This window comes from Podarcis cretensis (genome assembly GCF_951804945.1).
Source record: "Podarcis cretensis genome assembly, chromosome: 14".
In the NCBI taxonomy this organism is placed as follows: Eukaryota; Metazoa; Chordata; class Lepidosauria; order Squamata; family Lacertidae; genus Podarcis; species Podarcis cretensis.
Genome location: NC_137183.1, coordinates 53,838,634 through 53,862,827, shown reverse-complemented (window position 1 = coordinate 53,862,827; position 24,194 = coordinate 53,838,634). Strand labels below are relative to the sequence as shown.

The 24,194-nt window shown below is 45.7% G+C and overlaps 1 protein-coding gene and 1 long non-coding RNA gene across 2 annotated transcripts; one reads left to right on the top strand and one right to left on the bottom strand.

The window, feature by feature from the left end:
* Positions 1-849: 849 nt before the first annotated feature.
* On the top strand, positions 850-23,590 carry LOC307203215 (cytochrome P450 3A9-like). Its single transcript, XM_079953869.1, has 13 exons — positions 850-1,040; positions 5,901-5,994; positions 6,794-6,846; positions 8,765-8,864; positions 10,008-10,121; positions 11,529-11,617; positions 12,559-12,707; positions 13,994-14,121; positions 14,873-14,960; positions 16,103-16,263; positions 18,271-18,497; positions 21,143-21,305; positions 22,759-23,590. The coding sequence occupies exons 1-13, from the start codon at positions 970-972 to the stop codon at positions 22,846-22,848; spliced, it is 1,527 nt and encodes a 508-aa protein (XP_079809995.1). The 5' UTR covers positions 850-969; the 3' UTR covers positions 22,849-23,590.
* On the bottom strand, positions 1,010-5,159 carry LOC307203343. The gene is made up of 3 exons (XR_013833164.1): positions 3,768-5,159; positions 1,541-2,309; positions 1,010-1,141 (listed from the first exon to the last, which is right to left on the bottom strand). It is a non-coding gene; the product is annotated as an uncharacterized lncRNA (long non-coding RNA).
* Positions 23,591-24,194: the final 604 nt, after the last annotated feature.

The following is a 24,194-nucleotide window of genomic DNA, read 5'->3' as shown; positions in this document are numbered from 1 at the left end:
GTTCTCAAACTTAATCCCTTCCAGAAATCCGTTCCAAAGCCAAAGCGTTCCAAAACCAAGGCACACTTTCCCATAGAAAGTAATGCAAAATGGACCAATCCGTTCCAGACTTTTAAAAACAAACCCTAAAACAGCAATTTAACATGAATTTTACTATCTAACGAGACCATTGATCCATATAATGAAAGCAATAAACAATGCACTGCAGTCACACAATCAATCGTCAGTAGCTGAACTGGGTTCCACACAGTCACAAAAACAAAACAAAAAAAGCTGCAGAAACAAAAGCAAATGGCAAAAACAGACGGACCTCAGCATAACACTCAAAACGAAAGTGTGGCACTCAACCTGGAAGTGTAACACTCAAAACGGAGCACATTCGGCTTCCGAAAAATGTTCGCAAACTGGAACACTTATTTCTGGGTTTGCAGTGTTTGGGTTCCAAGTTGTTTGAGTACCAAGGCTTTGGAGAACCAAGGTACCCCTGTATTGCACTAGATTTCACAGCACAGACGGGTGGTCCATTTTATCTGTAGGGCTCCTTCAAGAGGACAGCACATAATGGGGACACTTGCTCCCTGTTACACAACATGTTTCAGAGAAGAACAGGCCTATGTAATGTTGAAACTGCTTGTTCTCTTAAAAAAACAACGTATCTAAATAAACTGCTGGTTCTTTTTTAAAAAAATAAATAAATTGGTGGATTGATTTCTCCTCCCAGTGGCTTAGAGTTTTCAACTCTTTTCAACCCTGGTGATTAAATTTTGATTACACAACCTTCTGCAGGTCAACTTATTTCCTTTTGCTCCACCCCTCTCAGAGGAAATAAATGTCTACCCAAGCCTCCTTTAGTCACTGGGCTACTTTGGTATCAGAAGACAAGGAGCTCTGCGCTACCCTGAAGCACTTCCTTGCCTTATCTCTGCCCCAAAGTGCCAACCTTCTCAACGGCAGAAGTCGGAGGAAGCAATGATTGACCTCCTGCCATTCTCCATGGAGACTTGGGCTCTTCTCGCCCTCTTCATAGGTCTACTGATGCTGTAAGTAAATACTGGCATTATTGTTCAATCCCTCGGGGCATCATCTGTGCAAAACTGGGAATTTCAGCCTTGGCCAACCAGGCTCCATAGTCTTGGAGGTCCTGTGGGCCTCTCTCACCCTTCCTCCCTTGTGAGTCCACCTCCTCACTGCCTTTATCAGCAGGTGCCATTTCTGGTTCTGGTGCAGAATCCCGGGAACTATAGTTTCTGGTGCAGAAGCCTGGGAACTATAGTTTATGAATGCCAGAAGAACCCTCTAGTCCAGCATCCTGGTTGGTGGCCAACCAGATGCCCATTATGGGAAGGATTTGAGAGGTGGGAGAAGCACTCTCGCTCCCCTGTGTCTTCCAGCAACTGCAATTCAACTTAAGCTTGATGGGAAATGTAGCTTTGTGAGGTCCGCATCCCTAACACACTACAGTTCCCAGAACTCTTCATGATGTGGCCTAAGTGTGCTCTCAATGCACGGTGCAGGTGTGAGCAGCTGCACATCTACTGACCCTCATGGGCAGGTAAAACATACAAGCAGGTTTGCTGTTGAAGTACCAACAGCAGGGATCATTCAGTTAGTAACCTAAGGGTTAATTGTTAGAGGTGGGAGGTGGAGGTGTTGCCTAGCAAACTGTCAGAATGGCAGGATACTGGCTGAGGCCACTCGTGCTCTGATTGGCTGTGTAACTCTGAGGGAGTTTCCCCCTGTATGCTTAGTTGAACATCTCCCTACCATGGACAAGGCCTGTAAATAGTAATAACCCCCCCCCCACTCTGTTAATTTTATATGCTGCTTTTCTTCCATTTACCCCAGTAAAGTATAATCAGCTTCTTTTCTCTCTCGATTCCACCTCCATTATTCAAGTGACCTTTCTAACATACTGGAGGTGACTTGCAGTCACCAGGACTAGAAACCTGAGAAATTTCATCTTTGCGAATTTTACTATGGAACAATATGGTCTGCATCTCCCAGGCTAATGTGCAGTTCAGAACTTCCTTTTACACTCCCCAAAAGTTCTGAAGCACTCCTTAGCTATGGAAGCAGAGAAAAATGCATTTTAAAATGTGCATATTGAAAGAAAATACATTTGGGGCTATTTATGTGTTGAACTGCAGCTAGCTGGGGCTGATAGGAGTTGCAGCCCCAAACATTTGGAGGTGATTTACATTGTTTTTTTCCTCTCTCTCTATCTCGTTAGCTTTGTAAAGCAAAGGTATTAATGAATGTTTACTTACCTGTGTGTTCCCCCCTGAGACAAATGGCGTATAAGTTGTGTTCTGTATTCATAATTTAAAAAGAAAAGAAACATGTGGGTTTTTTTTTTAATAGAGTAAATACATAAATGTGCATTGTGGGAGAAATGATTCAAGGCTTACATTTAAATGCAAATTCTTTTGTAGAGTTTCTTTCAAAAATAGCAGATTAACAGGTGCAGTGGTAAGGTTTATTTTTTGGGGGGTCTGCCTTGCACCCCCTAGGCAAGACTGCCACCCCTTCAGCAGTGCCAGAGTAAAATCCAGCTGCCAGTCTACTTGGAACGGGGTAGAGGGCACCATCTTGTTTTTCGCCTCAGGCAGCAAAATGTCTTTGTCTGGCCCTGTGTAAATGAACTCTCACATCCAGGCGACATGGGCCACATTCTCCCCAGAAATTTAAAGCTCCGTGACCCCACTTTAAACAGCTGTGGCTTCCCCTGAAGAATCCTGGGAGTTGTAGTTTGTTGAGGGTGCTGAGAGTTGTTCCCATTGCAGTGCTATAATTTCCAAAGTGAAGGAGGGTTGATTGCTAAACCACTCTGGGTTTGGCAGTTCTGCAAGGGGAATGGGGGGGGGTCACCTAACAGCACCCTTAACACACTACAACTCCCAGAATTATTCGGGGGGAAGCCATGGCTGCTTAAAGCAGTGTCACAGAGCTTTCAATGTAAGGTGCAAATGTGTCCTGAATGAACTTTGCCTGAACAACAAAAAGTACAGTGGTGCCTCGCAAGACGAAATTAATTCGTTCCGCGAGTTTTTTCGTCTTGCGATTTTTTCGTCTTGCGAAGCACAGACTTTGGAAAAGCTTCAAAAATCACCAAAGTCTTCAAAAACCTCAAAAAAGGCTACCACACCGCGTGCTATGAGTTGCTCCTCGAAGTGAATGCACTATTTTAAGAAAAAGGAAACAAACTTGCAAGGCAAAGGAAACAAACTTGCAAGACATTTCCGTCTTGCGAAGCAAGCCCATAGGGAAATCCTATGCAACTCAAAAAATGAAAAACTCTTTCGTTTTGCGAGTTTTTCGTCTTACGAGGCATTCGTCTTGCGAGGTACCACTGTAGAACATGGTTGGCCAGGAGCATGAGCAAAAACTCGGAGCGATACCCTTAAAAAAAAGAAACTGGGTCTGGTTTTTTTAAGCAACTTAAAACCAAGGGAAAAAAACAACAAAATCCCGAAATGAAAAACTTCCTTGAAGAAAACCCAGTTCAGGCTGTAACTTCCAGCTCCGCTTTGATTCCTCAGCAATAAATATGTGTAAGCAGCATTTTTATCCTGTGCTTCCTCCTCCTCTGTTTTTCTGCCTCTTCGCCTTGAGCTGGCAATGAGCTATGAGCCCAGACAGAGAAGCTTTCCTTTTTTTAAAAAAAAAGAAAGGGGAAAAAAATATCTATTTTATTTTATTTTGCTAAAGCCTTTAAGGACCCCTTTCCGCTGGGGCACCTTTTTCCTTTATGAAATGATTGCTTTTACCTCAGGGTTATCTCTCTCTGAAGATTTCCGCCGAAGCAGCAGGCACCCAGCCTTTTATCAACGGGGGCGCTTATTAAACAGCCTTACAAAGTAGTGATTGCCAGAGTCGGGGAGGGCAGGATCCACTCCCCTCCTCTTTCCCAGAGTAAATGCTTAATTCCTGAGTTAACATTAACAACTTGAGCGCCTCCGGGAAGGGTTTTGAAGATCTATCATCCGAACATTGTGTTCTATTTATTAAGGGATGGGGAGAGAGCAGCCGTTTTTAACAGCTAAGCTAATTTCATTTAAACAGAACATAACTTTCTTTCTTTTTATCAGCAGCAACCAGAAGTCTGGTTTTGTCTTCTACCTCGGCGGCACAATGGCCTCCTTCCAAAATGGAGGCCCTCATGTGTTACCCTCTCCGCCTGCTCTACCCCGCTGTCTGTCGCTCTGAATCATTAGCAGAGAGCGGAAATGGCAAATAAGTCACATTCCCTCCAGATATTTAAAGCACCATCATACCGCTTTAAGCATTCCATTCATGGCTTCCCCCAAGGAATTCTGGGAGCTGTAGTTTGTTAAGGGTGCAGGTGTTTGTTAGGAGGCCCCTATTCCACCTCACAGAACTACATTTCCCAGAGTGGTTTATCAGTCAATCCCACTTTCCACGAAACCGGGGATTGTAGCTTCCTAACAACGTGCCACTCCCTCAACAAACTACAGTTCCCAGAATTCTTTGCAGGGAAACCACTACTGTTTCATATGGTGTCATAGGTTTTAAAATGTGTGGCATGAATGTCTTCTTCCATGTTTCTAAACAAGGGGGGCGGGCTCCCCACACTCTCACGGACCCAACCACCCACAGGACACAATCAGGCATTTACCTGGTGGTATTGCAACCAATCCGTCAATAACTCCTTTATTTCCTCAAATGTTTTTAATTTTAATTGACTTCCTACCTCTGTCAATAAATCTTTCTATGTGGCCCACTCTCCCTTTCATATTTAACTTTTTTTACTGCTATTGCTTCAATTGGAGAGAGCCACCAAGGAGTTTTACGTTCCAATAATTTTTTATATCTATTCCACACACACTTCATAAATTGATTTTCTTATTGTGTGATTCAGGAATCCTTTATGCACTTTTATTTTATCATACCATAAATATGCGTGCCAGCCATATCGATTGTCATAACCTTCCAAATCCAATAAATCTGTATTCTCTAACAGAATCCAATCCCTCAACCAACATAGACAGGACACTTCATAATATAGTCTCAAATCTGGCAGGGAGAAATCAGGCAGACATACTGTTTGCTGGCTGGGGGTTATGGGAATTGGAGTCCAGAATATCTGGAGGCAGGGTTGCCATACGTCCAGAATTTCGCAGACACAACTGGGGTTCGGCAACTGGCGGAACTCACTGAAATGTCTGGGGAAATCTGGATTTATGTGGAAGAACCTGGCAGTGTGAGTCAGCTCTTAGTTGGATAGAAAAGGATAGCGGTGCACATGTCAAGCACAGTTGCTAAGAACAGCCAACACTGCCCCAACATTAGATTTGTGCACAGTGGTAGAACTTGCAGCAGTCAAAAACAGTAAACCTAAGTGGTTAAGAGGCTTAACCATTCCTTCTTCCAAAGTCCTATCCGTATCAGAGATCATAACTATTTTATCAAGCTTTAGAAACTTTGAGGAAGGGGCTTGGCTCAGTAGTAGAGCAGATCCTTTACATGTGCAAATGGTCCTAGGTTATTGAGCTAAATACGTCACATTTCCAGAGCGGATATATAAAGGGTCCCTGGAAAAGTGCTGCTATTGTGTACAATAGCGAATTTATGTGGGAAATGTCCAATCTGGTTGTTTACTTTTTGACGAGTTTTATTTATTATTTGACTACTTTTGTTATGTTTGAAATTACGCTTGTGGGCTTTGAACTATGAATACTCTTGCACAGACGCACAAACACACGCACTGCCAATTCATCCTGCAGTTGCTAAGTGAGATATTTGCACCAAACTTTAGTGTCTGAATAGCCTTTTCTTCATGCACCTGCCCTGTTACTACGATCATCGATGCTGCAAAGCAACACCCCACTCTTCCTTTTGTTTTTACCAAAGCATAATGGATCTGCCTCATTGCTTTTCAGATATGGCATTTGGCCCTATGGCGTCTTCAAGAAACTGGGCATCCCAGGACCACAGCCAATCCCTTTCTTGGGCACTGCCAGTGCCTATCGCAAAGTAAGCTCACAAAGGAAGACCATTTCATTAGCTGAGGGGCACTGAGGTACAGTGGTCTCTTGGTTCTCAAAAAGAAAAGGAAAAAAACCACACCAATTTAAAATACAGGTTAAAATGCAATTTAAAATGCAGCCTCATTTTAAAAGTAGCTCATGGATCAAAACCGTAAGGGCAGGGAAACGTAAGGGTCAGACTGAGTCCAAGCCAAAGGCCAGGCGGAACAGCTCTGTTTTGCAGGCCCTGAGGAAATATGTCAAGACAGAGTGTTCCACCAAGTCGGGGCCAGTACTGAAAAGGCCCTGGCCCTAGTTGAGACCAATCTAACCACCTTGTGACTTGGGACCTCCAAAGTGTTGTTATTTGTGGACCTTAAGGTCCTCCGCGGGGCATACCAGGAGAGGCAGTCCCGTAGGTACGAGGGTCCTAGGCCGCAGAGGGATATGATTTTGTCTCACCACAGTTGAGCAATTACTTAAAGATTGGCATTGTTTGCAGAATGTTGTGCCATTACGGACACTGTGTCTGGAAAACGTGATGCTATGCCATGGTTTGTTAAATAAATTACAAGTCATCTCACAGATGAGCAAAGGGCCTCATTTCTCCCAATCTTGGTTTTGTTTCACAGCTGCTCTTGCCTCAGGCCTCTGTAGTGTAGCGAGCATTGGGGTGAGGACAAACAAACTTGGTTAGTCGGCTGGGCTGGGACAAAGCACACTTTGGCTAAACAAATTACGGCTTTGCATCGTGGGGGAACCAGGCTTAAGCTGAATTTAACTCTGTATTAAAATATCCATTACAGGGAGTAACAGAGTTTGACAGAAAATGTTTTCAAAAATATGGAAGAATGTGGGGGTGAGTATGCCTTTTCTTCTTCTTTCCTTAAGCTGGGAAATTCAACTTGCAGAGTGATCGGTTAACATTTGGGAAGAGAAACTTTTAGTTGGTGGAGCTACAGACATGAAGTTGCATTTGATTATCACTGGATTGCTATTTTGGTTCTGGTGTGTTTTGAAATGAAGAAGAGAAAGTTAAAGGTGGTCCTCCTTTCTAGAAGCAACCTTAGTTTATTAAATTATAATCTATTTCATGCTTTCCTGAATAAACTCTGGCAGACGCAGAAACATTGAGGTCTGAGTAAAGTAGATATTTGTTTAAATGCAACCAGGTGAAGGTACGCTTGTCTTGTTCCTGCCTCCTGTGTGGTGCATTAATTGTGGCAGGTCAAGATTAGCTGCCCCTGGATTAATGGAGAAAATTGGTCCCTTAAATATTGCGGCTCTAAAAAGCACACTTTGTTTGTATTTTGCAAAGATTTTTATTTTTTTAACTGAAAAGCAAAAACCCCAAAATAAATCCCAAGAACAGCACTCCTCCTTCCTTTTAGTTTTACCCAACCTGAAAGCACAGCTCAGCTCCAATCATACAGTAGGGAGAATCTGAAAGCTGCTGGTGTCAATATAAAGAAAAATGTTTAAGTGTGTGTTCATATTTACTGCTGTGCCTGAGCACTCCTGTTCCTAACTGCAAAGCACTTACTGACTGGTGGTGCCAACTTTGGAGAGGTGGCAGGATATAAATACAGTGGTACCTTGGTTCTCAAACTTAACCCTTTCCGGAAATTCGTTCCAAAACCAAAGTGTTCCAAAACCAAGGCACACTTTCCCATAGAAAGTAATGCAAAATGGATTAATCCGTTCCAGACTTTTAAAAACAACACCTAAAACATCAGGAACCACAAGACAGAGAAACCAGTAGGAGAACACTTCAATCTCCCAGGACATTCTATACAAGATCTCAAAGTAGCTGTTCTATTACAAAGGAATTTCAGAAATAGACTGGAAAGAGAAGCTGCTGAATTGCAACTTATTACCAAACTTAAAACCATGGAGAGACCTGGTCTGAACAAAGACATTGGATTCTTATCTCATTATACATGACAAAGCCATTTTTCACCTTCTCACCCCTTGCTTTTTCCTGTAAGACCTATTGCAGTCGTTAAGAGTCATCAACAGGCTCATCACAGCTATCTGCCAATCACCCATTCCCACCACCCTTCTGAGTAATACCCCTCCCCACCTTCTCACTATATAGAAGGGTCTGGTGACTTCTGTTTCAATGTATCTGAAGAAGTGTGCATGCACACGAAAGCTCATACCAAGAACTAACTTAGTTGGTCTTTAAGGTGCTATTCGAAGAAATTTTTTTTTATTTTGTTTTGACCTAAAACAGCAATTTAACATGAATTTTACTATCTAATGGGACCATTGATCAAAAAAAGGAAAGCAATAAACAATGTACTGCAGTCACACAATCAATCAGTCAATCAGTAGCTGAACTGGGTTCCACACAGTCACAAAAGAAAAAAGAGCCACAAAAATACAAACACAAAATAAACAGCAAAAACAGACGGACGGAAGTGCGGCACTCAAACTGGAAGCGTTACACTCAAAACGGAGCACGTTCGGCTTCCGAAAAATGTTCGCAAACTGGAACACTTATTTGCAGTGTTTGGGTTCCAAGTTGCTTGAGTACCAAGGCATTTGAGAACCAAGGTACCCCTGTAAAAGGATTGATTGATAGGCTGATTGCAAAGCAACTTATTCTGGGGCTGTGGTTTGAGGGATCAAGTGGTTTCTAAAAATGACAGAAGTTGGACATGCCTTAAAACCAGCCAGGAAGTGCATGGCACAGTCTAGTCATGCTGGGGCAGTCCATAATTTCCGATCTTGCCAGCAATGGCACAGCTTACTCAGAGGAGTGTTTGTCCTAGGTTTTATGACGGCCGGTGGCCTGTGCTGGCTGTTACTGATCCAGCCATCATCAAAGTTGTCCTGGTGAAAGAGTGCTACTCCGTCTTCACCAATCGCCGGGTAAGTCCCTATCTCAGAGGCAACTGGAAGAGGGACCTGAAACTAAAAGGTTGCAGTGTTATCGCTATCGCCGTGAGCATTTTGTTGCTATATTGGCTCACGGTTCCTTGTCCGGGGCCATTTGAGGGGTTTAAGTATATGCTTATTTTAATATACAAATGCCTACATTTCTGCATACCTGTGAAGAGCCCCCTCCCCTTAAAAAATGCACAGAAAGAAGCTACAACCTAATTTGGCAGTGGTTATGTTTTGTTTCTAGAGGGACGCAGGTGGCGCTGTGGGTTAAAGCCTCAGCGCCTAGGACTTGCCGATCGAAAGGTCGGCGGTTCGAATCCCTGCGGCGGGGTGCGCTCCCGCTGCTCGGTCCCAGCGCCTGCCAACCTAGCAGTTCGAAAGCACCTCCGGGTGCAAGTAGATAAATAGGGACCGCTTACCAGCAGGAAGGTAAACGGCGTTTCCGTGTGCAACTCTGGCTCGCCAGAGCAGCGATGTCACGCTGGCCACGTGACCCGGAAGTGTCTCCGGACAACGCTGGCCCCTGGCCTCTTAAGTGAGATGGGCGCACAACCCCAGAGTCTGTCAAGACTGGCCCATACGGGCAGGGGTACCTTTACCTTTACCTTTACCTATGATTTGTTTCTAGGGATGTATCTCCATGATAGAGCCTCTGCCTTGCATGCAGAAGGTTCTGTCTTTAATCACAGGATCATAGAACCTTGAGTTGGGAGGGACCCTGCGGGTCATCTAGTCCAACTCCCTGCAATGCAGAAATCTCAACGAGATCATACATGACAGGTGGCCGTCCAATCTCCGCTTGAAAACCTTCAGGGAAGCAGAGTCCACAACCTCCAGAGGGAGACCATTCCAGTGTTGAAGAACCCTTGCTATCACAATGTTTTTCCTGATGTTGAGTCAGAAACTCCTTTCTTGGTTTGAGGTCTACACTCCAGAGCAGCAGAAAACAAGTTGGGGCCATCTTCCATGTGACAGCCCTTCAGATATTTGAAGACAGCTATCAGATTTCCTCTCCTCCTTACTGCACTCAACATACCCAGTTCCCTCAACTGTTCTTCATAAAGTCTCGTTTCCAGACTCCATGATCATCTCTCTTTCTCTCCCCCCTTTTTTTTAACCTCCTGACAGATGTTCGGTCCAACAGGCAAGCTGAAATCAGCTGTTTCAGTAGCTTCAGATGACCAATGGAAGAGGATTCGCACAGTGCTCTCCCCCACTTTCACCAGTGGGAAGCTTAAGGAGGTAAGAGCTGGGACTGAGCTCACAATAATTGCTTAAAAGACCTAATAGTATTTCCTGCAATGCCCAGTCCAAGTCCCTGACCAGGACTGGCTTAGCCAGCAAAAACATGTTAATAAAGAGTTCTGGCCAGTATATTCTCCTATCCCTTTCTAAATGTTGCGAATGATCTAGTCTTTATTGCGCAAAAAGCATTTCCCTTGAGAATCTCGGCAGTTATTCTTTCATCAGAGAAGCCTAATTAAAAGTGCTGGTTTTGACCTTTAGGACACACCCAAAACTGTGTGGAGGACAATGCGGATTGGGATATGTCATTCCTTCAATGTGGGAAGCAGTAAATGCCGCTGAATGCTTGGGATGATAAATGAGGAGTGTCGCTGTTGCGCTTGAGTCCTGCTTGCGGGTTCCCATCGAGGCATCTGGTTGGCCGCTGTGAGAGCAGGATGTTGGGCTCAGATGAGCCCCCTTTGGCCTGATCCAGCACCCACACTATTTTTAGGTTATTGCATGTGGACTAGGAGCCGCTGCTCTCCGGCCCTGCCAAACCCCCACCCCTTTGCCGACTCCCATCCCTGCTCTTCACATCCCACACAGCTCCCCATCCCCTCACAGGTCCTCATTGTTCCTCCATCCCTGCTTTATTCAAACTTCCTCTGTTGTTTAAAACTGCCACTTTAAAACCTCCCCTTCTTTTTTGTTGCCCTCCCTTCCCCTGGCCTGCCTTCATGCAAAACCAGGGTTGTGATGGGGACGCTACACATCCTCCAGTGGGGATTGCGTGATGACAACCCTACATTTTTATGCATATAGGAAGATATACACTAGGCTGCTTCTAAGGTGAACTTGAAGAGATTGGGAAAGTTAGGAAGCAACAAGTCTGCAGTCAGGGAGGGAGCTTCAGTTTGGTTTCCTTAATACAGGGCGTACTTTTGTTTTTGGGGTGCCTTTTGATGTTATTGGAACACGGGTGGCACTGTGGGTTAAACCGCAGAGCTTAGGACTTGCCGATCAGAAGGTCAGCTGTTTGAATCCCAACGACGGGGTGAGCTCCCATTGCTCGGTCCCTGCTCCTGCCAACCTAGCAGTTCGAAAGCACGTCAAAGTGCAAGTAGATAAATTGGTACCGCTTCACCGGGAAGGTAAACAGTGTTTGGTTTGCCAGAAGCGGCTTAGTCATGCTGGCCACATGACCCAGAAGCTGTACGCTGGCCAATAAAGCGAGATGAGCACCACAACCCTAGAGTTGGCCACGACTGGACCTAATGGTCAGGGGTCCCTTTACCTTTACCTTGATGCTATTGCAAGCAGCAGTGGTTGGAGGACCAGGCAGGATATAAATGACCCCCTTTCTGCTTTGTGTTGCCCTATGCCACCTTCTCTCCCCTCCTCACCCTGTTGCTGCCACCTAAGATGTTTCCTATCATCAAGCACCACGTGGACAGCCTAGTGAAAAGTATTGAAGGCAAAGCGGAGAGGGCGGAGCCTGTGGACATCAAAGAGTGAGTAGCTGCCCAGTATGGCAAGTCATGCAACTCTTTGGGAAAACTCACCTTTCAGGGTGATAAATAGGCCTATGGTCTGGGGGGAGGGGAAAGCAAGATTTAGTGTGGCTGAGACTGGAGATTGTGGAATAGTCTTGGGCAGGGGGAGACAGTGGCTTTCCTGGCTCCCCTTGAGCAGAACAGGTGGAATTCACTTCCAAGAGAGGTTAGGCTGGCTTGCTCCTTGCTATCCTTCCACTAGCAGGCTATAGACCTCTTTCTTTGGGCTGAAACTTGCAAGCTGCTTGCACAGTACTCAGTACGTTTCCGAGCACAATTCAAAATGTTGGTGCTGACCTTTAAAGCCCTAAACGGTCTCAGTCCAGTATATCTGAAGGAGCGTCTCCACCTCCATCGTTCTGCCTGGACATTCAGGTCCAGCTCCGAGGGCCTTCTGGCGGTTCCCTCACTGCGAGATGCCAAGTTACAGGGAACCAGGCAGAGGGCCTTCTCGGTAGTGGCGCCCGCCCTGTGGAACGCCCTCCCATCAGATGTCAAAGCGATAAACAACTACCTGACATTCAGAAGACATCTGAAGGCAGCCCTGTTCAGGGAAGTTTTTAATATGTGACATTTTAGTGTATTTTTCATCTTTGTTGGAAGCCGCCCAGAGTGGCTGGGGAAACCCAGCCAGATGGGCGGGGTACAAATAATAAATCATTATTATTATTATTATTATTATTATTATTATTATTATTATATATAATTAAAGATGCTCTTGACAGCCTGGAGAGTCAAGACCTGCCCCCTGGAGGGGGCCAGGCAGATATGGGCATTTGGCAGTCCTGGGCCAGAGACACAGCAAATACCCTCCCATGCAAATTCAACCCACTGGTTCCAGGCTTTCTTCTTCTTCCTGATTTCTGTCCTGTGTTTTATTTTATTTGTTGTCTGTTTAGGAAATTTGGGGCCTACAGCATGGATGTGGTGACCAGCACTTCCTTTGGGGTGAACACGGATTCCATGAACAACCCCAAAGACCCCTTTGTCAGGGAGGCGAGCAAGCTGGTGCGGTTTGACCTGTTCTCCCCAGTCTTCGTTTTATTATGTACGTTACTTCTACTGCATATAAATATAAATATCCCTGCTGCTCCCAGAGGCCAGAGTCTCAGGGCTTATCTCCCAGAACTTTTTTTGGGCACCACACTTTCCAGGCAAAGCTCCATGCTTTAAAACTCTGTGTCCAAGATAATTTTTATTTTTTATTTTGTCTTGGCGCTTTCCCCAGGAAAACCCAATTGCCATTTGTTCTGATCTTGCATTTAAACGCAGGTTTTCCCAGGCAAAACACCAGGACAAAAAGACACAAGTGCTTGGACACAAAGCTTTAAAGCCTGGCCCTGTGCTTAAAAATGCAGCACAAAATGAGGTCTGGATGAGCCCTTAAACCAGTTGCCCTGCATATGCTGATTTGATTGACATCCTCTGATTTGCGCTGGAGAGTCACTGGCCTGGTTCAAGTGAGGAGCTGGGCTGGAGATGGTCTCCTCCATTCACGGTGGCCAGGGCAGGCTGTGGACCATTTTCCACCTGAGACGAGACACACTACTGACCCCACCCCCCAGACCTGGGCCCATGCTCTGGCAGGGTGGAAGGAGATCAGTGGCAACAAAGCTGCTCTGTGGTGGAAAAAACCCTTTTGGATGGGAGTCTTGGCCAAGAGAGGGTGTTTCATGAGGTGCTGCTGCTGTTCTCCTAGGCTTTGGATGAATCTTCCGCTTACCAAAACCCAAGTTGGCAGTTGCCACCACCAATAATAATAATAGTAATAATAATAATAATAATAATTTATTTATACCCCGCCCATCTGGCTGGGTTTCCAACAGATTATTAAAAATCAATAACCTATTAAACATTAAAAGCTTCCCTAAACAGGGCTGCCTTCAGGTGTCTTCTAAAAGTCTGGTAGTTGTTTTTCTCTTTGACATCTGGTGGGAGGGTATTCCACAGGGCAGGTGCCACTACCGAGAAGGCCCTCTGTCTGGTTCCCAAGGCCGAAGAGGGGTGGCAGCTGGAAGGAAAGGGTTGGAGGTGGGGTTTTGGTTTTTCCCTGTGGAACATGCTGCCTGAGGCAGGTTGCTTCAGGTTGCCTTAGTGGTGTGCCGGCCGGCCGGGAGAACCCGTCCAGCACATCCCTGGACCCTAGTGATGCTGGGATGCCAAGCCATGCTGTCTCCCTTCTAAAGGGTTTTCTGACTGCACAATCCAAGCCTTATGTGCATATGAGCACCTCCTCAACTGTGAGGCTTAGAAAATGTGGTCTTGCATGCTGGGATAATGCTGCTGCTGCTGCTTCCTAAGGCTCATTCTTTGCTCTCTCCCCCCTCCAACCAGATTTCTTTCCATTCCTAAGTCCCCTTCTGGACAAGATGAACTTCCATATCTTCCCCAGCAGTGCTGTGAACTTCTTTGCCAGGGCAATCACGAACATCAAGAAGGAACGGGAGCAAGCAAAAGGAAAGGTAAAAAACAACAACAACAAAATCCTCAGTGAGTTAACCTAGATGAGAAAAAAAAATCATTTCAGATTTTTTAGATGGGGGAGGTGGGGGGGAAGTGCATCGGTGAGTCCTGACACTCTGATGTGACTGGTTAATTTTCTAAGTTGCTGTTTGTTTGTTTTTTAAAAAAAGATTGGTTTATAGAAGAATTTTAAAAAGATTGGAAACTGACTTAAAAAAATTAAATTCTAGTATTTGTATACTGCCCTATACCTGGAGGTTTCAGGGCAGTTCACAGAATAAAATCAAAATATAAAACCACAAAATACACAATCAAAGTAAAAATAACAACCCAATAACCCCCCCCCCCCCATTTTAGAATGGCATAGAATCCTCTCGACATTTAAAGCAAGACAATTAACAAACCTGGACAGGAGCCACTCATTGGAAAGACCGTGGTCTCAGAAATGTCGGTGGCAATATTGATTGGCAACCAACTTGGCCAGGTGCCTTTCTGATGCAAAAACAAAAAATAAGAGGGGGAAGGGGGAGCTATCCAGTCCCACCCACCCCCATTCAAATTGCATTGCTTGTAAGGGTAAGCCCTCATGCCGGGATAGTTCAGTTGGTTAGAGCAAGGCACTGAGAATGCCAAGGTTGCAGGTTCAGTCCCCGTATGGAACAGCTGCATATTCCTGCCTTTCAGGGGGTTGGACTAGATGATCCCCGAGTTCCAATGATTCTAAGATACTTTGGTTATTTTTGTTCCCAGGGCAGAGTGGATTTCCTACAGCTGATGATCGACTCCCAAAAGTCAGATGTGCAATACGAGAGCAATGGTGTGAACCACAACTATAAAGGTAGCATGTGTTGTAAAAGGAAGGTCCAAAGTCTGTGCATGTGCAATGGGGGTTGTTGCATAGCTGTCAACTTTTCCCTTTTCTTGCGAGGAATCCTATTCGGAATAAGGGAATTTCCCTTAAAGAAAGGGAAACATTGACAGTGATAGGTTGTTGCGGTGTTTAAATGGGGAGGGGAACCATGTATGACACCTTGAGCTCCTTGGGAAGAAAAAGGCGGGATAGAAACCAAATACATAACACATAAATAAATCCAGGCGCACAAACTCTAAACATTGCTTTGCCAAAGAAATGGAAGGAGTTTGGCAGCCACACCCATCCTGTGAGGGAGAAACGAATTTGAGCCTCAGGCTCTGTGTAGCTTTTGCATTCGTTACCATAAATTTTATTTCACAATAATAATAACAGCAACAACTTCCATTCCATCCCAGAGCTTCTGGGCTGATCACAGATATGCCCCCGCCCTGAGCTCCTTAACTGGGGTTGGAATAATATATATTCTGAAAAAGCAGATTTTGCAACCTTGGCAGGAACCCATGCTTCCTTTGATGTTTTCTATGAACATTAATTAACAGTACTAGGAATTCATTATATGATTCCACCCTCCAGCCTTGCCTAGGGACAGGCATAAAAGCAGCTGAGCCCATCCCATTTTAAGTCATCCTGTTTTCAGTGGCGGACCTACATTTTGGGTGGCCCTAAAGCTTGAACTGTCATGGAGACCCCTTCTCAACCAGGAATGAAGTCTAGGTAACCACTGTTCTCATCTTCACTGGGGTTGTTCCATGACAGATCAGCGCTTAAAACCCCCCAAAAAACTACTACATCTCAGATCTGGGTTAAAATTGCTGGGTTATCTCACATGTCAAAGTCACTGGTGTGAATAAATATTTCCTATGCATTATAGTTCTCAGGTTATTGGTGGGATCGAAACAATATACTTCATTAGTTTCACATACCCTCCAACATTACAATAGAGACGTCCTAAGGAAAAGTGGGACATTCCAGGATCAAATCAGAAACTGGGACTGCTTCTGTAAATCCGAGACTGTCCCTGGAAAATAGGGACGCTTGGAGGGTCTGGTTTCCTAGTAGATCTGCCTGTGCTTCTGTCCAAACCTCTCTATCCTTTCCCTGTACAGCATTGACCGAGGAAGAGATTTCGGCACAAGCCATTGTGTTCATATTTGCGGGATACGAGGCCACCAGCAATATCCTTGGCTACATGGCATACGAATTAGCGACCCACCCGGACGTCCAGCGAAAACTGCAAGCTGAGATTGACGCTGTCCTGCCTAATAAGGTATTTAGTAGCTCTCAGGGCCAAGCATCAGAGGAATCCCTTCCATCAACCACATCCATTAAGCAGCACCTACCTGTGACCTCTTTTACTATTAAAAAAGCAGATATAAAATGACATTGTATAATACAGGCCCTCTGTGCTAGGGATGTTGGAGGAATTTGGCACCTGTGAATTCTGATGCAAACTCACCTGGCCGTGGACTGCTTAGTGCAGATTGGAACGCAATCTGCCATCTTTGAGGTTGTTGGGAAAATGCCCTGGGGTGCCCCTGCAGCCCCTGAACTCCGAGCATCCTCCGGTATGTGCAGTTATGGAAAAGGCATTTCCATTCTTCTCCAGTGCGCTTCAGCGACATATATCAAATGATATATGCACACTAATCTTCTGGCAAAACACAGCAAGAAGTGTGAGACCTCGTAGAGCTAATCTACGTATTTATTTGCACACTGTGTACAGACAAAGGATTCATGGTGTCCTCTCTCTCCAGCTCTGAGAGAAGAACAGACAGAAGTAAAAGCAAAAGTACAGTACAATAGCTAATACAGCGGAAGAGATAAGACTGTCTTCCGTTCCCACACTCTTCCCAGACAGGCATTGATTTACACCAATCTCATCTGCAGCTTTGGAGGTGTGACATGCTAACAGAGGTTTCACAGACTCCATATTTTGCAATGCGTTTCTCAGCTCAGAAACAAATGGAAAAACAATGCACCAATGTTCATCCATTGAATCAACTCAAAGGCAAAAGAAAGAATTATGTACCCAAATTTAATGATTTGTTTCATGAAATGAATACACCACCTGGTTATCTTCCTTTTAATCAAAAAAACACACACCCTTAGAAGCAGTTTACAAAAGAAAGACAAAATATTGGTAAAAACAGTTAAAAGCAACTGTTTTAAAACATTTTAAAATAAAATCAAATCAGCTATAAATGAAAAAAAAAGATTAAAGGAAATGGTAGTATTCTACATACTACATATCTGGGACAGCTTCTCTAAACAAAAATGTCTTTAGCAGGCACTGAAAAGAGAACAGTGAATGTACTTACCTGGCTGGACAATGAGGAATGGAGGGGGTGGGGGTCCAGCTGGAGAACCCCCTAGAGAAGCCTCAGGAGAGAAGGCTCAGAGCCAGGGGAGTGGGACACAGAAGACAGGTCAGAGGATGAAAGGGGGGCGGAATAGTTGGATGCTGAAGAAGCAAAAGGCTTGAGTGAGAGAGAAGAAGAGGCAGAAAGCACTGCGGACACAGGACAGGCAGCTGAGGAGGAGGTGGGGACAGAGGTTACAGCAAACTTGTAGGAACCTGACAGTCCTACTGTATTCAGCTCCCTTCCTCCCTTGTCTAAGGGCATAGAGGGCCCTGCATGTAGCAGAACAAAGAGCACAGAGGGTGCAGAGCCCTCCTCCCAGATCGAGTTTAAGACTGTTGGGAAAACATCCAGCCAAGGAGGAAGTGGGAGGAACAGATTGTCAGTTCTGGCAATTGCTTTGCCCGTGGGTTTTTCTGTCTGTAGTCTGTTTCCTTGAAGTAGGGACGCAGGTGGCGCTGTGGGTTAAACCTAGGGCCTAGGACCTGCCGATCAGAAGGTCGGCGGTTCGAATCCCTGCGACGGGGTGCGCTCCCGTTACTCGGTCCCCACTCCTGCCAACCTAGCAGTTTGAAAACATGTCAAAGTGCAAGTAGATAAATAGGTACCACTCTGGCGGGAAAGTAAACAGTGTTTCCATGCGCTGCTCTGGTTCGCCAGAAGCGGCTTAGTCCTGCAGGCTACATGACCTGGAAGCTGTACGCCGGCTCCCTTGGCCAATAAAGCGAGATGGGCGCCGCAACCCCAGAGTCGGCCACGACTGGACCTAATGGTCAGGGGTCACTTTACCTTCCTTGAACAAAGAACCAACTTTACTACTTCTATCTGAGTTTCTGTGTTGGCCCCAATGTAGACAGTGACCAACTTTTTAAACATAACTCTCCCATCCCTCTCTTTCTCCCTCCCTCCAAAAGGCTCCCATCACCTATGATGCCGTCATGCAAATGGAATACCTTGACATGGCTACCAGCGAAATCCTCCGGATGTACCCGGTTGGCGGGCGAATTGAAAGAGTGTGCAAGAAAGACGTGGAGTTGAATGGAATCACCATTCCGAAAGGGATGACGGTTATGATTCCACCAAGCATCTTGCACTACGACCCAGAATACTGGCCAGAACCCAAAGAATTTAGACCCGAAAGGTACTGAATGCAGCAACCACCTCCTCCTGCTCCTCTTTGCTTCTAGTCGTCAGGGTGTGTGTAAGGCAAGGACTAGGAAGACTCAGGGGGAAATCCCCACTTGGCCATGAAGCTTGCTGGGTGATCTTGGACCAACCATGGTCTTCCAGGGTTGTTGTGATGATAAAGGTGGAAAGGGAAGAGAGCCAGGAGCATTGCCCTGAGCTTCTTGGTAGAAGTGATGGGTATAAATATAATCATTAACCATAAGAGGTTGTGCGAGTTTGGGGACAGCATAAGGGTTTTTGTTTGTGGTTGTGGAAAGTATTGAGTTACATAAGAACATGATAAGAGCATCTGCTGGAGAAGGCCAGTTTCCCATCTAGTCCAGCATCCTGTTCTCCGAGAAGCTCCAATGGGAAACCCAGAAGCAGGATTTGAGCACAAGAGCAAATCTCCCCTCCTGTGGTTTACAGCTACTGATATAACCTCACATTGGATGAACTACTTCTCCTTTATCAAGGATGGGGAGCATGTGAGACCCAGCCAGCATTGCCAACAGTCAGAGATGATGGGAGCTATGGACCAAGATCCTAAGGACCACACCTTAAGCTTCCTCATCCTTGCCTTGCACCAACCAATGCTTCTGAAGGCATGGGTTGCAAACCTCCATCTTTGTTCCCAAGTCTGAGGAGCCAACAACCCCCCCTCTCACACAACTCTGGCCTTTGTCTTTCTTCCTAGCAGCTAGGTGAGGGAGGGTTAGGGTTAGGCCCCTCCAACCCTTCTCACCGGCTCATACGAGATCAGCACAAATAGCTGGGCCTGGTGAGCCCTTAATGTTCCCAAAGCCATAGTTATAATTCGTGGGTTGCCATCTGATTTTATTCTGATTTAAAGCTGTATTTCAACCGATTGTTTGATCTTATGTTTTAATGTATTATATATTTGATGTTAGCCACCCTGAGCCCGGTCTTGGCTGGGGAGGGCGGGATATAAATAAAAATCACCATTATCATCTAGCTGGGTTTCCCCGGCCACTCTGGGTGGCTTCCAACTAAATATTAAAAATGCAATAAAACTTCCCTAAACATAGGTGGTACTTAGGTGGCCACTATCCCACAACCAAACTTGCCTGGCTAGCTCCACAAGGGAATCCTCCATTAGCTTGTAACCCTTGCTGGATCCAGGACCCCAGGAAGTAGAAGGGGCTCAGGCATCAGGCAGACTTAGCCCCCAGACTCACAACAATGTATTTGAGGGAAGAGTGCATCAAAATGCTTGTACCTGATTCCAGCTCTCTGATTTGGTGGTACTGGGAGGACAGCATGAGAGCCTGGCCTGTAGAACTCCCATTCCGAGACCAGCCAGAGACCTGACAGGCAATGCAGGGGGTCTTTTCTTTTCTTTTTTAAAAAATAATTTTTATTAACCGGCACATCACATCACATCACATCACATCACATCACATCACATCACATCACATCACATCACATCACATCACATCACATAAATTCCGAATTACAAAGCCGAATTTTAAATTTTGTTGAGGGGACCCATATTTCAAGATCCGAAGGGGGATTCTGATCATCTTCTTGCCACTGCGTTAATGTCCAAATCAGTCCAAACAAAGTTCATAATTCTATCCGGTCTTATCTTGCTGTTTCCACATCACATCTTGTTCATATATTTTCTCTTTTTTCTTTATGATCTCTTCTGATAGTCTCCTGAAGCCCAATAAACACCAATAATAATCCTGTGTGAATTTTTCCGTTCCTCCAATCCTCCAATCGAGATGGTTTCCATATATCATCGCTTTCATAGATAACAGCACTCTTTCCATCATTAATTACAGAACTGTTGTTCTTAAGTCCCACTGAGGAGTTTCACCCACAATATAAAAACAGCTCTATTTCTCTATTTCTCCTCTCAGACTTAAGTCCTCCGACAGAACTTCCCAATATGGCGACGGAATTTTTAACTGCGTCATTCCAAAGCCCTTATACATTCCACGCGCTTCTTAAAACATGCTTTGCTTTGAAAGTTTATCTCCACACAGCCTTAAATCCACAGCTTAAGTCCTTAAAACGGCATTTCTGACTGGGGGGGGGGGATTCTTGTTTAATCACATAAAGGAAAGAAAGGAAAGTTTTTTTCCCCTCCCCCATCAGTCCCTTTGCCATACCGAGTCTTGGCGTATCTTCTCATGATTTATACTTGTTCCTCCGACTCGTCTTGTTTTATCAGAGATCTCTTCTGTTAGCAGTCTTTACTCCCCCTTCATCCTTGAGATATGTGCATTCGCTTCATCCAAATTGTTTCTTTTGAAGTTCTTGCAGCTAGTGGCGCGGATCAGAGACGGCGTCCAGGAGCGCCGAAATCCCACAGGAGGGCATTGTGCCTAGTGCCCCCATCCCCACAAATTTGGGGGTGGTATAGGGCACAGCAGGCAAGGGCAGTCCCCCACCACAATCCCGGGGGAGGTAGGGAGGCTATTTACTCCCATCACAGCCTCCAATTTACCTCGTGTGGGTCGGAGAGATGTTATTGTCAGCCATCTTCTGATGCGCCCCTAGTGGTCCCTCCGCAGGGGGTCTTTTCTTAAGCCCCTTCACTGCTCAGACGGTTGCAAATGACGGTTTCTCCTCCCTTCTGTCTGCTAACAGATTCAGCAAAGAGAATAAGGAGAGCATCAACCCTTACATTTACCTGCCATTCGGAGCTGGTCCCAGGAACTGCCTTGGGATGAGGTTTGCTCTCCTTACCGTGAAGGCTGCTATTGCTAGCCTGATGCAGAACTTCACCTTCAAGCCCTGCAAGGAGACAAAGGTGAGGCACCGACCCTACCGTCGGGTAGAGGGCAGCAGCTGCCTTGGGACAGGGAGGGTTGTGCACCTGGCCATCCCGCAGCTGAGCTTGGGTGCAGTGCAGGGGCTGCTGTCCACATGCTGGTGCTGAAGTCAGAGTCCGCTGCCAGGCCGGGCGGCTTCATTTGTGGATGGGGGGTGGCAAGCGGAGGGTGGATTTTGCCCCAGGCAGAAAAAACTCTTGGGCCAGCTCTGGGACCTGGGACTGATCTGTGCTGCTGTCTACAAGGGAGACAGCCAACCTGAATCAGATGGAGCTTTTCCACCATATGGAAATGTTAACAGGTTATGCCTCACCTGCAACACAGGTGGTACTGAGTGTTCCAGAAGGTGCTGCCATTTCTTCTTAACCCTTTAGTGCTCCTCCCTGACTGAGGGCTTATCCACACCTCCCTTTGCTCCACAGCTTTCCCTCGAGGAAACCTAATATTTAGCACTGAATCAGAACAAAGGCAATCAGATTTTCTGGGGACTGCTGCTTGTGCTGATTTAGTGCTAAAGAGTGGGTTTTCCAGGAAAAAGCAGTGGGGCAAAGGCAAAACCACTTGGACCCATGCCGTGGGTCAAGCAGAAAACCACGCAGACTTGTGCTTCCTGGGCATGGGAAGTATGGTCGTATGTGGCACAGCAGCGTTTGCTGCCACTCATTATTTGTTATCTATGCCTTTCATCCTTTTGGTGCAGCCCAATGAGGGAAAGCCAGATGTGGAAGGTTCTTTTCAACCGCACATCTGACGCAGAGACAGAGGCACCGCAGGAAAAGGCAGCTTCAGAGGTTCCTATGTTGGGGTGGGGGACACATGTCAAGGGTGGGTGGAGCTGAAACCAATGGCGGGCAAAGCCACAACCCAAAGTGGGTCAGGTTGCCACCTTTTCTCTCTTTCTCCCCCTCTCTCTTTGCCAGGAAGGGACAGGTTACTCTTGCCAGTTGTCAAAACTGATTGCGATCATTTGCAGAGCTGCCTTTTTTAAAAAAAAGAAAAAAAAAGAAGAAGCCAAGGGCTGTGCCCAAAATGGAGAGGACCATATGCTGCCATTTTCTGATCATATGCTGTCCCACGTACTGCTCAACTACACAAAGATGCCTATTAATTGTTCATGGGCAGCAGCCCTCTTAGCTCCTACGGTGTCTGAATAGGCTTGCAAATGCACAGTGTTCATTTCACATGGGCTGAGATAGGATTGGGAGGTTATGGCTGCAAGTCCTCTGGCTATGGGGAAAAACACATTATTCCTTTTAGACTACTGCACTCTTGTGATAAGGGCGTAAACATGCAGTAGAAGAAAGTTGAAGAGTTTGCGATATCCCTGAGTCCATGCCTCTTCACCATCCTTAAGATCTCTGTTGCACCTCCTTTTTCAAAACCCTTCTGTTTTCTGGCCTCTAAATCCGATTTTTCCCTCTCATGTTCCAGATCCCAATGGAATTGGTCTCAATCGGACTGATAAAGCCCAAATACCCCATCATCTTGCAAGCCGTCTCCAGAACCAGCTCTGCACAGTAGTTGAGTTTTTCCAGCAGAATCCCATTACTTTGGCAATGCTGAGAGATCTGTGGCCAGTGTATCGATCCTTTGGACCATTCTTCTGGTGAAATGTGTTTTGGCCTTTATTTGCACAAACTCTTCCGTCCCTTGCCATGTGATGACTTGGACACCTCAAATTTTCATACTTCACAATTTTCTACTGTGCATGCATGAGCACATGGCTGAGGTTGTGTCGATGGAAGCCTAGCAACTTAGCAGTGACAAAAAAAGTGACAAAGGTTCTCACCTCTGAAAGCAGCAGTTTCCTGAATAAGTTCTGCTGGCCCTTCCATGTCTAGCTGACTATCATCACCCACGTGGCCAGTTCAGAAAGTGTGGCTGTGATTGGTGGTGTGACTGGTCCAGGGAGCAAATTCATTCACTCTTAATCAGCCGCATTTGCTTCAATAATGTCAGGATGCAGGGAAATCAAATACTTTACGTGGGTCCTTGACTTCCTGGGATTGCTTTATGAAGAAAGAAGAACAAAAAAATGTGGTGTTGAAGAAGCAGCTGGGGGAAAGGCAGTAACAAGATGCAAAATACTCCTGGGGTCAGGGTCTGCTGTTATTTTGAGTGATTATTTTAACCCCCTTCCTCCTCAAAAGTCTTAGTACTTTCCACCAAAACTGGAATCAACAAACCTTCAAGTATGTGTGTGTGTTTGTGTGTGTTTTCAAAAATAAGATTGTACCAACAAAAATAAAGAATAAAGAAACAACGCTAGCTGTGTGGAACATTTATTGCGGGTGCCATAAAAAGGGCAGACTGTTCAGGATGCTTTGGCAGACATAGAATCATGGAATCCTAGAATTGGAAGGGACCCTGAGGGTCATCTAGTCCAACCCCCTGCAATGCAGAAATCCCAGTTAAATCATCCCTGACAGATCCCTCCTAAGCCAACCTCTGCTTAGGAGGAAGGAGCCCACTACCTTCCGAAGGAGACCATTCCAGCTCTTACTGTCAGAAAGTTCTTCCTTTCATAGGAATCTCCTTGCTTGTAACTTGAAGCCATTAGTCAGAGTTCTACCCTGCAGAGCAGGAGAAAACAAACTTGCTCCATGTGACAACCCTGAAGATATTTGAAGAGGACATCATCAAAAACCATTGCACAAAGGGAGATTTTGGAAGGAAGAGTCACATATTGATAAGGTAGCCTCACAACATAGACGTGTTTGTTCTTGGGGCGCTGTGGTCTAAACCACTGAGCCTCTTGGGCTTGCTGATTGGAAGGTCGCGGTTCGAATCCCCACAACGGGGTGAGCTCCTGTTGCTCTGTCCCAGCTCCTGCCAACCTAGCAGCTCAAAAGCATGCCAGTGCAAGT